Source organism: Mercenaria mercenaria, chromosome 3 (assembly GCF_021730395.1).
Source record: "Mercenaria mercenaria strain notata chromosome 3, MADL_Memer_1, whole genome shotgun sequence".
NCBI lineage: Eukaryota > Metazoa > Mollusca > Bivalvia > Venerida > Veneridae > Mercenaria > Mercenaria mercenaria.
Genome location: NC_069363.1, coordinates 48,030,738 through 48,045,851, shown reverse-complemented (window position 1 = coordinate 48,045,851; position 15,114 = coordinate 48,030,738). Strand labels below are relative to the sequence as shown.

Sequence of the window (15,114 nt, the reverse complement as noted above, 5' to 3'; positions counted from 1 at the left end):
TTTCATTTACAAGTAAGCTGTGTCCTACTCTTAAAATTGCAAAATGGGAAAGTAAGTAGAAATACTGTACAAACGACACTAATTCAAAAGATATATGACTGTTTAATATGACTGAAACATCAAATAACTGAGTGATAATTAATATTTAAACGCGCACATGTATGAGGATATACTGTACATGTACTTAGCATTAAATGTCAGTTCACTGTTGAGAAAAAGATTTTCAATTTTATATAGTCAGTTCGACCATCATCTCAATCATAAAACATTCATGCAGTATGTTCACTATTAAGTGGTGTATGAATTAAGATTGTATTTGAATTTCACTACATGTATAACTCATGACTGAGTAACTGTCAAGGCTGAATTTCGTTTTCTTCTTCATAATTGAATACTGATTCATTTTACTTTAAACTTTCTACTTTTATTTCAATATATAGTTTCATACATATTGAACAACAAAGATGTGTATACTGTCACTATTTCCTACCAGCGAATGATTTGTACCATCAGTGACTTCTCACCTGATAACACAAATGGACTGGTATGAAGGGATTATACAAATTGAATTTGGGTAATAACATTTCCCGGTATTTCCCACTGTCATTGGAAATACCAGTTTTTTTTTCCGCATTAATGCCAACCCTGTTAAATTTGTTACTTTCAAATCAAGATGATGAATAACAAACGATCAATGCCTTTTAGTGGTTCTTTATGTCTATTTTATCACGGTTTGGAGTTCAGATGTGCAGGAATTGAACCAGGAGGGCGTAAACCCTAGTGGGGTAATATCTAAGCATCTGTGAACGATGAACCATGGTAAATTAGACGATAAACCAAAGGAGGCATTGATAGTTTTCATTCTCATATGTTCTTTGAAATATTTTGATAAAAATATTCTGAGCTTCTTTTATCCGAGTAGTAATAAACTGGATGTCATGCGGCAATTTGACGTCATAAATGACGTCATAATGCTCTCTTATGGGCCCGCACATCAACTGCTGAATATACAGAGCTTGAACTTTTTCTTTATTTAACTGGGAATCAAATGTTAGGATAAAAAATTATACACATGTTAATGACTGTAGAAAGTGTATGTATTAATAATATGCAGGAGATAAAGACTGAACAAAAATGATATTATCAATATTATCATATTTTGAATATTTGTTAATTAGAGTGGGAATAAGCAAAAAAAAAAAAAAAAAAAAAAAAAAAAAAAAAATGAAAGAATATTTCCCTAAATGTACATACCTACCGAGCCCTTGATATTATGGGTTGCGAGAGGGTAAACAACTATTTTTAAGGCTTGCCTTTTGTTTTGTTGAAATTAAGAGAAAAACAAACTGTAAAAATCCCACTTCAAGAACAACCGAGGTCTTTCCAGCTAGGGCTAGGGACTGACTCTATTGTCACTTTATGAAAATAAATCATTAATGCGTATAACCTCATCGTCTTGTTGCTACATGTTCAAACATGGTTCTGCAATATATCATTTCTTAAGCAAAAGTAGAATCGCTACAAGCATATCTAATAAACTGATACTTTTATTAAAATTTTATTCGTTGTTGTTCATTGATTGGTAGGCCTTGCATTAATTTTCTTATCTTCAACACGTGCCTACACGAACATAGCAATTTACATGACTTTCTAAATCTGGCATCGAGTATTCCATAAATCACTGGATTGATAGCACTGTTTATAAAGTATGACCTTAGAAAAAAATTATACACGGATCTATCCAAGTCATTCAAAGAGGCCACGAAAGTTTTGTTCAATGATCGGATCAGAAGTAACGAAATCAGTGGAACATATGAGATAATGAAGGCTATTGAAATTATAAACATTATTAATGTCGTTCTGCAGCTCTTTGTATTTGGAGATGACATTTTGTTCTTGTCGTCGTTCCCTTTTCTTTTGATTTCGAGAGTGTCTTGTCTCATCTCTCTGTCTTTGTTAGCTGAAACGGATTCCGGTGTACCATTGTCTTCAGCTGTGGCACTATCCAATTTGTATATTACGTCTGTTTGTTCTTCATCTTTTTCTTTAGATACAGGAGTCATTTCAATTTCTTTTTCACGGATTTCAATTCCACCTTTAGACCTGTATTTCCATTTCATCTGTTGTTTAACTCGCGCTGCTATACGACAGTAACAACTGAACATGCTGATCAAAGCTCCAAGAAAGAGAATTGCAAAAACTATATTGTTTATCAGCGGAAATAATGTTTCCTTCATATCATCTGTTACACCACATCGAAGTATTGTTATATTATAAAAACTATGTTCTCTTTTCTGTATACCATAGATTATCGGAGAAATCCAAGAACAGGCAATCCCAATAGCTGGTGAAACTGCGCACATACGTTTTGCTGCTCTGAGTGAAACTTGCCAATTAAATGGTGCACACACCCTGCGGTATCTGTCAAAGGCAATGCAAAGAAATTGGATGACAGATGTAATTGTTGTCCATGTATTTAAAAATAACGCGAACTTACAATGCCATACACTGTCGAAAGTATATTGCCAAAACTGCAAACTCAATTGAAACGGAAGAGCAGCACAGCATGTCAACAGATCAACTACGGAAAGAAAAATTATAAAAATGTGGTATGTAGAAATCGCATACTTTTTTGCAAATACATAACACACCAAAGAATTTCCAGCAATCCCAGATATACACAGTATTGTCAGATATATTATTAGCGGAATTTGTCGGATCACTTCTTCATCATTCAGTTGTTTCAAAGTATAGTCCTTATGAGAATTCATGGTTTTACATACTGTTTGATTTCTCTCCTATTCTGCAAACAAGAACTGACACCAATTTAGAGTTTTACTGACGGATGTTTTCAGTATAAATACATTGATAATTATTTTCCGTGCTCTTTTCTAAACAACTTGATACTATTTGTTCTAATGTTTGTCAAACCATCTCATTATATTGAATAATACAACTATATAGATATGTCGACTTATAGCTATTTTCTTGGAAACTATAAAGAAACCACAATGCTTTCCTGTAATGTTTTCCGAAAACAGGAATTAATACGAAAACAAAAAGGAAGTTAAACTAGAACAAGATAATGTTTACTCATCACATAAATACAATGACATTTATATCCGTACATCTGACGTCTGAATATGCGTACGAGTATAAGATCACATAGAACGACACTTGAATGCATTGTCTGAATTAATACATTATACATCCCTTTAATTTAAAAAAGATCGAAGAATTGGGAGAAGTAGTAGTAGTGACTTTCTATGTAATGTTTAAATTACTTAATACACCAACTAGTTTGAATAATGGAAATAAGTTCTTAAAGTACAAGTAGAAATATAGTACCGAACGCCCCTTTTTCTTTCCGTTTCCTTGATGTTTAGTGGAAAAATAGGTATATGGATGGGTGCAAATCTGTAAACTATACTGAACAGCAAAAGAAACTATCCAGATGTAATATAACTGGGGTATTTTTAAATAAAATACTTAAATTGATAAATTTGACTTGTTTTCTTTATACCACATTACACTTGAAGAACTTCGTGTTAAATTTAAAAAATCGACCAACCGTGACGTCAGTAGTCAAACAATAGCCGTTTTACGAAATTCAGGTACGCGTGTAATTAACGATTTTCTTTGTAAAATTTTATTGTCATTGGAAACACTGATGATTGACTCACACGAAAAACAGCACAAAGTTAAAAAAAATTTGTTTGTTGCATGGCACGACTGAATTAGCGCCTTTGAACGTATATTCCATATTGAAAGGGCGCTCAACAAATCTGGTATAATAATAATTCAATTCAGCGCGAGCGCGCAGATGGGATATTACAATGCAACAGACGTGCAGAAGATATAGCCATAATTTCGTGCTAAACGGCTGTTATTGGACTACTGACTTCACGGTTGATCGTTTTTTTTTTAAATTTAACACATTAAGTTCTTCAAGTGTAATGTAGTATGAAGAAAACAAGTCAAATTTTTAAATTCATGTGTTTTATTAAAAATACCACAACTTTACATCTGAATAGTTTCTTTTGCTGTTCAGTATATATAAAAATGGATCTAAAGTGACTTACTCCCTGGCTCGCGGATTTTGCTTTTTTCGCGTTACCACCGGCACAAATATTTGCCTTGAGTGGAAAATTGCGATGATTTTTTCAAATTGAACGGCTGTTGACAAGAGCGAAAAATCGCGGTGATTATATAATACACCGCAATAGAAGTATCAATAAATGCCCGCGGCGAGTCACGAGGAATAATCTCAGCGGGTCGCGGTAAATTGCGATGGATCGCGGTGAACCACCGGCAATCGCCGCGAAATCCAGGTAAATTTTGTAGGTTAAATACATATAAACTCTCTACTGTTGTTGCATGTATAATTTCATTAGTTTTTTCTGTTAAAATGGACACATGATAAGGTTTAAGAACAAATAAATAAAATTTATGTTGATATGTCATTCCATTAGTTTAGTAAATATCTATAGTATTTAACAAATTAAAATTTATTCCTGTCTTACCTTTTTACACGTAGGGCTTGGCGTTGGAATTTTGTAGTTTTAATTTGAAATTTAATGATTTCCTGTTGAGGATTAATGTTATATACATTTGCAAAATAAAGCAGAAATATAAGAAATATATAGCATAAACTGTCTCATGTCATTGTGGAGTACCGAGGTTGGAAAAACAAAAAATGACCCGTTTAACACTTGCAGGAAGTGTCACTTTTCATACTGTTTATTGTCATCTATATTTTAAGCATAGTCAAATACTGTATAATACACGTACTTGACACTTGACACTTGACACTTTTCTATTTTTGTAAAGAAACAGTTGCACACTGTGATATGTATTATGAACATACATTAATTATATCAGGCCTTTTTGTTATAGAATATTATATAAAATATATAAAGAAATCGTTGTTTAAAGTACTTTCTAAGTAAACCACTTTACATTTCGGCAAGGAAGGTCACCTGTTTTTACCAACTTAGTTTTAAATATAATTTTATAATAAAATTTTATTAAATCTTTAGGCACAAAAAAATCAGAATTAAGAGTCTTTGTGTTTTCGTTTTCGGCAAAGGCCGACTCTTATTTTATCCAACTGTAGCTAGTTTTAACAGTTTTAACCAAATTTACACAATTTTTACATGTTTTACATAGAAAAGAAACAAAGGTAATAAAACTTTAATAAGAAATGAGCCGTGCCATGAGAAAACCAACATAATGGGTTTGCGACCAGCATGGATCCAGACCAGCCTGCGCATCCAATCTGTCTGGTCAGGATTCATGCTGTTCCGTTACAGTTTCTCCAATGCCAATAGGCTTTAACAGCGAACAGCATGGACCCTGACCAGACTGCGTGGATGCTGGTCGCAAACCCACTATGTTGGTTGTCTCATGGCACGGCTCAAATAACTTTAAGAAATCCAGTAAGAATGACATAGGAAAATCCAGAAGTGAGGAAGTACAGTAAACAAGCAGGAAGTACAGTAAACAGGTCCTTGTATGGAACAGTCTTCCTACAGCAGTGGTTTTATCAACAACGTTGGATAGCTTCAAGATCGCAGTCAAACAACCCGGCATCCATTGAAAAATAATGGAACATTGTACAGTGTATATAACAGTTGGATTTTAAAAAGTGAGAGCACGTTTTGGGAACAACCGACACCCACAAATTGTACAGCACGTTGCACTTTTTAACCCCTCCCTCTCAACACGATGTCCGCCTGCGGATGAAGTTGAGGATCTTCGTCAAAGTCAAAGTCAAAGTCAAAGACGACGACAGGCAAACGAAAGCAGGCAACAGGTAAACAGGTAATTTTTGGCTAAGAATTATACCGAAATTGAGGTGTCCCGTACTCAGGAAATGCGTGTAGATCTTTTATTATCCAATAGATTTGCTTCCAACTTTCCACATCGATAAAAGATAGATACAGCTAGATTGACAGGGCATTTTCATTAAGATATCAACATTAAACTAAACAAAATTACTTAAAAACGGCCTATTTTCAGTAAAATTACCGGTAAAATTTTATACTGCTTTCATAACCTACTGCAGTAAGAGAAACAGTTAGCGAACAACACAGATCCTGATCAGACCGCGCGGATGCGCAGGCTGGTCAGGATCCATGCAGGTCGCAAAGCTACTTTGTTGGTTGTCTCAAGGCGCGGCTCATATTATGCAAAACTCCTGGAAAATAATAAGATATAAGATAACAAAGTGAATTCTTCAATTACCTCATCGTTAGTTCTAATAAGTCCTTTAATTCCTGATCTGTTTCTTGTCGTCACACATGTATTTTACAAGAAAATGCGAAATTTGATTCGTCCGTTGACGAAGTGTCATTATAGGTTACTTTTTAATTCCAGCGTAATTCTGTAACTTTTATGTTAAACACAATATCACAACTATGATGAACAATGACTGTTTTCATGTCTTTCATTTTCACGTGTACTTAATGCTTGACTAGTAACATTTTTATTGGTTAACGAACTGATCAGTGGAAAATTTAGAACATAGCATGAAACACTCAAATAAGTATCAATTATAATGAAATTCATATCTCGGAATTAAAACAAATGGGCATCATTGCACTTGGGGCAATTATCGAACACAATACGTTGATGAATGAAATCGAATTTTGGATGTGTGAAGTATTTTCGCAACTCAGCCATCAACATATTCAATTACTTCAACGTAAATAGTGTTTTATTAAATATTGTTGCAATATTATTCAAAACCAAAATCATCTGGTTAAAATGAATTAGCTAATTATAGTATACGAGTCCGATGAAATTACATAACGCCGGAATTTTAAAAGCAGTGACAGTCTTTTGTGCATTTATGAAATTACAGAATTTAATGGAAATTATACTTGAAATAGAATAGTTAGAATATATAAATGCTTGCAAAATACAAAATACTATTTATTTTCATCTTGTCTAAATAAATTAACAAATAATACAGTAGTACATGTATATATACATATATCATACAAGTTCAAAGACATAATGACATTAAATTTCATAACCCTGATGTTTTAAAAATATAATCCTTGCATTTGTTAAATTATATAAGTTAATGGAAATAACACCTGAAATAGGGAAGTAGAAAGAAAGAAATGATTCAAAAATATAAAACATTGTTTAATTTCTCCATTTCTTATCCCATCATAGTGTTGAAATTTTAAATTAATTGTATACATAACAACAAGCCACTGCATTTACCTGTAAATCGCGGCGAATCATCGCAATTCACCGCGAACCACCGGCACTTCATCGCGATGCGCCGCGACCGTCATCGCGGGACACCGCAATCGATTTTATTGCATTTGGTCGCGGCGGACGCTGTTAAATGTATTGCGGAGATGCATGAAAAAACGCGCATCCCCGCGGCTCAGGAAATTGTCCGCGCTAGGGTCCAATCGCGGGGAAGCGCGGACTTTGAAAAATCCGCGAGCCAGGGACTGTACTATCATATGAAACAAAGAACAGTTTCTTTTATTTAAGAAATAATATATCCAAAACAGCGATTTGTTGTGTTTGGAATACAGATGGAAAGGAGTTATATCGCGAGGGCGCAGCCTGGGTAAAACCGAATCAAGCAAACTAACAAGAATTATTGTGTACATCCCTGAAGACATCCCACCAAATACGTAGGCCTATTTGCCGGTCTGTTGTGGCTTTTTATTCCGTACGCGCCCCAGTGGAGTGTGAAGCTATGACGTAATAACAGTGAAAACAAACGGTGAATTGTTACATATCACGACTCGATTTCTTTTCCTATTGAACAAAAAAGACTGAAAATCGTGTGTTAGTATAATTCACTGTTTGTACGTCACAATCATTATGTCGTAGAAAAAAGGACCATACATAAAACAGGCAAATATTTGATGGATATCGTCGAGGATGTACAAAATAAGCTTTGATAACGTGTTAGAATCGAAATAATATATCTCAAATAAAATAAAAAAGTGGAAAACCACAAGTCGCCCAACACGGCACAAATGAAAATGTTGCAGGCTCGATTTGACTGAGCCTGTTCATGGACGGTAGTGGAAATGCAAGCTACCGTCCATGCCCTCTAGCCCCGGGTTGAGCAGACTTTACACATGTTATACGTACCAGAATATAATTAAGAGACATCCGCAGATGTATTCATACGTTGGTGCACGTGGAACCTTCAATGATGTACAGAGTGCAATTCTTTGAAAAGCGGCGTACGGTCCCCAGATAGAATAATGGCTTTGCCCTAAACGAAAATACAATTGGCAGAACTAAACAAACTGAAATTTAGAGAGAGGATCTGTGGTTGTGGAGCCTGCATATCACAGAAACTGCCAAAGGACAAAATTAAAAAAGCAGGCACCATATCTAAGGGGTGATTAAAAAGTCTTAGACAATCCTGGTTAAAGTCTTATATGCAAGTTACTATCTCCAAAACTAATGCAGGTATTGAATTGAAACTTTACATGTGTCTTCCAAAACTAATGCAGATACTGGATTGAAACTCTATAGATATTTTAACATTTAGGGTAATATTTTCCTGCTTCTGGGACAAAAATTCGAATAGTCGAGCATTGACTGTCTTACGGACAGCTCTCGTTAAATTTTAAGTGTGCACTAGAACATTTTATCTTATTGATATCATACTGTATAAATATCAATTATGTTTCGAATGTTTATATTCATGAAATAGATCTACGTTTCGTAAGATGTATGGTTCGACCCAGAATCAAAGCTGGTGCATACAGTACGGCAATTAGCAGGTCGAAGACTTCCCCTCAATCGAGAGACAATCTCTCAAAGTAAAGACAATCTCTCCTAAACATATATCTGTCTTTCGATCAAAAGACACGAGCCGATAAAAATGTAAACCCGTCATGTCGTCAAGCGAAAACGACACGCATGAGGTAAGTGTGTTCAATTATAGACGTTATGTACAATTCAAAATAGGTCATTTGTATATTCTAACATATTATTTACAATGCATGTAATGAAACAACTCACAAAATACACCCAATTTATCGTGAAAGAATAAAATTCAACATTTTTTGTAGTAAAGAGATTTCCTTCCTTCTTCTTGCGTCCATTTGCCGCAAAGCATGCTAGTATCTACGAGTTTATTTCTCGGCTGCAGCACATTTTTACGTTTTTGTCAGACTTCTGTTGCAAACTATGGTGTACAAGTAAAGCCATAGTAAAAACAATTTTTTTGTGAATGAGATAATTTATTGCTTATGTAAAGTCACTTTTGCAACAATAAAAGTTGACACCTCTGTAAATGAATACCAATAGTTTTTCAATTTGTGTTTATTTCAGGTTCAAGAATATGTTCCCAGAAAAAAAGAAGTGTACTTCTCACAAAAAGGTCAAACCCAAAAAGCGCTGGAGCACCACCACACTGGGCCAATAAATACAAACGAGTATGAAAAATATGACAGAAAAAGGGGAAAAATCTTTTCAAATAGAAAAAATACTGTTTTTTTTTTCAAAGGTAAATGTAGTATTATATGTCTAAATTTATATATATGTTACGTATTATAGGCACAATTTGGAAATATATTAAATAACATACATGAAGGTCATACATATGATTATTGATATACATGTTGTTGTTTTTAATGCAAAGTATAACAATTATCTATAATATATGAAGTTCTAAACAATAAAATTGAAAGGAAATAAGTGAGAGCAACAAAGTTTTTCAAACTGGTAATGTGAAATAAAAATGATTTCAGATAAACAATGTTTCTTTTCATATTTTTACAATAGGAAATGTATTTTATGAACATCTTCAAAGTTTTTCATTACACTTGAATAACACTTACTTTGTATATAAATGTTTTAAAGGCAATGGCTTTAGCAAATGTGTGCGGGGCAGTGGTCAACATACAAATTGAGTGGAAAGGAACAATATCCACTTGGAGTTCAAAGGTAACAACCACTGTCTTTGTCACAAACTGACATACGGGCCTCATTGTATCTGTAGTGTAAATGCAGGTATTGCATCATCTTTTTGAGATATTGAGGTAAATGTCTGATTTTTATGCATAAAATACCTCTAGTGTTTTTCTGTATTTCATAACTTAAATTTCCATGTAAATTTTATTAAATTCGGTTCAGTAATAAGAAAGTTGACATTTTATAAACTTCAGTAATTCATGATTTTATCCCCAGAACCACTATAACGGGCCTTAACTTGTTCTAAATCCACGCCAAAGTAGTCAGATTTCCCGGCTATATCGTGATCCCCGTGGAAATACAAATAGTCAGAGTACACGCATTAGTCGTGAGTCCAATGAAATTTAGTATTTGGCGGGACATTACCCTACAAATAGACTGGACTAGATATGTCCAGCGCACACCACATTTCGACATTAGTTTAGGCTAGTTTCGGTATGTAAGAATAATTTATTAAATTTTTCAGACTTTTATAAATTATTTCGAAAGAGGAGTCTAAAATGTTTCGTTTCTATAAGCTGTAAGATTTGTACTGAAATTTGTGTAACATGATAATTGCAAAGTACTCTTTTTCAAAATCATATGTCAAACATTTCGTTGTTAATTATGGAACGCCATTACTGCATTGCCTTGTAATGTTAAATCTATGTGGCAAGTCTAGTACCACGTATGTAATATGTTATTGTAATTTGAAATTATTGTGTGCCAGTCTATAGCACATCTAAACAGTATCCGTTTTGTTGTATGGCATTTGATATTATATTCATGCTAGCTTTTGTATAACGTTTATTTCGCATTGCATTGTGTTAATTTGTAGTTGTAAATAAAAGCTGCAGTTTATCATTTCCGTATCTATAATGTTTCATCATAAACTTTTCATATCTTTTTCATACTTTTAAGTAATTAATTTTAGTAATGATGGAAGTAATAAGTGACGTATGAACTTAGGAGTACATATATTTTGTATAAGTAGCACGTATTATTTATGGGAGCCTACAGAGGTATGGTGTACTCAATGGAGCAGTTTTATACCCTGACTTATTTGTTTTGCTATGATGCTTACCATATGTTATATATTTTAGCTTCTTCCGCCAGACGACTTTTACCTGGTGATGATGTCACAACCCGGAAATACAATACCCGAGGTTCATTTGTCTTCACTCGCCTGGATGTGATTTTCCCAGCGCAGAGGTTTCGTCCCATGGTTGTGCCGTAAACCGCAAAGACGATGATTCTTGTGATTCACTGAAGTCAGCTCAGGGATCCAATCACCTACCGTCATAGGGAGCCAAACGGAGTCAACGTATTCACAGTTTAAAGGGACTTTACTTGAAGATATATTGTATTTTTGTGCTACTTTAAGTTCGAAATTAACGGAAACAACTGTGCCACGTCACGTTAAAACGGAACTGTCAGTGTTAGAACTTTAAATCTTAAAATACTGAGCTCAGATTTTCTTTCTTTCTTTCTTATAATCAGATTTTTTTCATTTATCATTTATTCATTGTAAATAATCATTTTCTGTAAATAAATTTGTAAATATTGTAATGGGTGTTGATTTGTTCTGGTGGTTGCTGTCCCCGGTACGTCCATCCTGTCACAGTCTTAATTAATTTTAAGTAAATATACATATGTGTTTATAATATACATGTTTTACTTTTAACTAAAATTTGTTATTATATGCAAATTTTATACTTATATCATGTACAGTTACTTCTTGTAGTTTATGTAAACATACAAAATTATATCTTTAATTTGTTACAGTTGTATGTCGTAGGTTTACAATATACATTGTATAAATATTTTATACATACTTCTGTACTAAGAAGTTAAAATAGCAGTTTTTAAGTTTTACCCTTTACAGGACGACAATTAAATATGAACGTATAGCTCTTCATGTAATAATTGATTAACATATTTATCACAACAACACTGACAAAACAAAATTATCAGAAAATATTTGCCAGTTATATGTACATTTCCAGTCAAATATGGATTGGGTGTGAGAACACAGATTGTTGTTACTGGTGTCATGTAGTGTGTTTAGGCTTTTCTAAATGTACAAGGAGAACATTTGCAAAAGGTCAGTGGCACTGTCCGCAATACAGGGACATGTACTATGCAATCCATTGTATGATTAAGTATTTTATACGCGAAAGGGACATATTATTTTATTCCCCTGGTGTCCGTCTGTCCGTCCGTCACCAACTTGAATTACTTCCCTTTTATGTTACTATAAATAGCTTAATTTGAACCTATTTTATTATTTGCCGTAGGGAAAAAGCGAAACCACTTTTCTTTGGTACAACATGGATGGTAAGGATATTTTTGTGGGCTTTGAATATTTTTTGAGAACTTGGTGAGTTTTTGAAGGTCTTCCCTTTGTTATTCCAGCCCTTTGGTCTTCAACTGTCAGGTTCTTTAAATTTTGCTCCCATCCTGTGATGTAACCCTTTGAGCGTATATTGCCCCGCTTGGTGGAGCTCTTGGTCAGATTTTGTTTGGAATATTTAAAATATCACGTGAGTTATGGTAAATTAATTATTTTTCAACATGCATGGACATATCACTGACACAATTTGCTGTGTCTACCTTTTTGAACATGGGTTTATTTGTTAACTTGCAGCTATATATAAGTCGTCATTTTAAAGTTTGAAAAATATTTTGTCATATGTTTAACGTGGCGGGAGTGTAATAAAGCCATTGTTTAAAAATGATAATACACTAGAGTAATAAAGCTTTGACGTCGACTTCGTTTACAACACAGGAGACGTTGGCCAAATTGATATGTTTATAAAGTAAAAGAAAGTAGGCTATTTATATTTCGACAGGAAAAGCTGACATGTGATAAAAATAATATTACATTCGTGAATTTCTACGTTGAATATATTTAACTTGTTGAATAGAAAATAATAAAATGCTCGACAGAGCCTCGCATTTTATCATTTTATTCAACTCGTTTGATATATTCAATATGAATAGACTCTCATGTAATATCCTCTATATATTTCACACAAAACAGTAATTTACTTCGAGTTACTTCCTTGTAAAAATCTAGATATTCCGCTTTCTTTCCCTTCTTGCACTTTTGCCATGTTTCATTCAAGTTGTCTGCAACATCTGCAGTGTCATATTCCTTTATACTTCCAATGATTCTCTCTATATCTTCGGCTATTTCCTTCTTATTTTTGAGTTTAATGTCGTGATACTTAGACCTATAATGACGATAGTAAGATAACGAACATTAATTATATATATACAGTGCAGATGAAAGCCAAAGGAGTTAACACATTTTATTGTTTATCTTAGTGCATGAAATATAAAATACGGATTCTTGTGTCCACTTACAAAAAAGTAAATCTTTGTTTACTTTAATGAAAAAAGCAGTTTTAATCATCATTCAGTATATAGATCTAGTAATCTATTTTGATTTTAATAGATGTTTATAATCTCTTTACCTATTTATTTGAATGTGTAATTTAATGGAATATGATTACATGGTTGAAACACGTTTAATTGTAATTAAAGGTTTACATATAAAAATACCTGTCCTGTGACGTAATGAATATCTTCTAACACTTGTAGTACGCTGGAAAGGCTAGACAGTAACTGTGAATCATTTAGTGTATACATATTAACATGGTAATACATTTAATTAAAAATTAAATTGTTCTTACTTTCCTTTTCAGCAGTATTGTTTATGTTTTATGGAAAATAAATTTACCATATTCCATGACAAATTGGCAGTTATTTATACTGTTTCGCACTATTTTGTTATTTATATTATTTTACATTTTCATACCATTTTCTGTTCTCTTTGCACTTCTCATCAAAGTGAACTAATTCATTGTCCAGTTCTTCTCCTTCAATGGACTTGTGAATACCTAGAAATTATATGTTGACATGATTATATGAGTGTATGTATGGTTATAATATGTAAAATATCGGTTATATTTGCATGATATAACTACATAAATAATGAATTAAAATAGTAAGTATTACAAAAAGATATATTTTCAAAATATACAATTTTCAACTATTTACCATTATCAGTTATATATCCTGAGGATCTTAATGTCTTCCTCCACTGTAAAAATCTGTTCCATTGTTTGATTTTCTGAAATAATTAAATGTTATGTAAATATACACAAATAATATTTGTCTTAGGTATAAATCAATGTGAAAATGACATAAACATGACATATTTAGTAACAACGTCATTAATGTTATGCATGGATGTCTCGGAGGACTTTAATTTTCGTACTAACGTCTTCTTACTTCTTCACTTTTGACTTTATATTCAACTTTTCAAACTTCTTACTCACAACTTCCTCACTTGTAACTTGTAATAACCTTGCATCAGACTTTAATGGAAGCACTGGAGAGACAATTGACTTCCCTACTTCCCATTTGCAACTTCTTGACTTCCTACTGCCTACTTCTTGATTTCCTACGTCCTACTTGTAACTTATGCACCTCTGACTTCTAACTTTTGCATGTTTGACTTCCAGCTCCTGACTTTAGACTTCTCATTTCAAAATTCTACACGTCTCTATTACAATTTCTTGACTCCTTACTTCTTTCTTTTTACTTCTGCAATTTTGACTTCTACTTTCAACACTTCTGACTTATAATTTCCTGACTTTCGACCACTGATTTCCAATTTCCACACTTCTTACTTCCGACTTCAAAAGAGGAAATCTTTGAAATCCGAAGTTTTGAAGTTGGAAGTCGAAAGTCAGGAAGTTGGAAACCAGGAGTGCAGAAGTTAGAAACGCGGAAGTTAGAGGAAGGAAATAAGAAGTCAAGAAGTCGGAACTAAGAAATGTGAGAGTTTGAAGTTAGAAGTCGAAAGTCAGGAAGCTATAAGTCCGAAATGTGGAAGTTAGAAGTCAGAAGTTCGGAAGTTACAAGGAAGAAATAAGAATTGAAGAAGTCTGAAGTAAGACGTATGGAAGTTAGAAATAATAAGTCGGAAGTCAGTAGTTTGGAAATGAGAAGTTTGGAAGTTACAAGTAGGAAGTCATGAATTTGTAAGTGAGAAGTGCAAGTCAAAAGTTGGAAAAACGGAAGTCATTTGTCCCTTCAGGGCTTAGAAGGACAATTGATTTCCGTACTTCCTACTTCTTATTTCCAACTTTC

General features: G+C 33.4%; 1 protein-coding gene across 1 annotated transcript; it reads right to left on the bottom strand.

Annotated features, from left to right (window-relative positions):
* Positions 1–1,508: 1,508 nt before the first annotated feature.
* Positions 1,509–3,018, bottom strand: LOC123523511 (probable G-protein coupled receptor No18). Its single transcript, XM_045301178.2, has one exon. The coding sequence runs from the start codon at positions 2,769–2,771 to the stop codon at positions 1,551–1,553; it is 1,221 nt and encodes a 406-aa protein (XP_045157113.2). The 5' UTR covers positions 2,772–3,018; the 3' UTR covers positions 1,509–1,550.
* Positions 3,019–15,114: the final 12,096 nt, after the last annotated feature.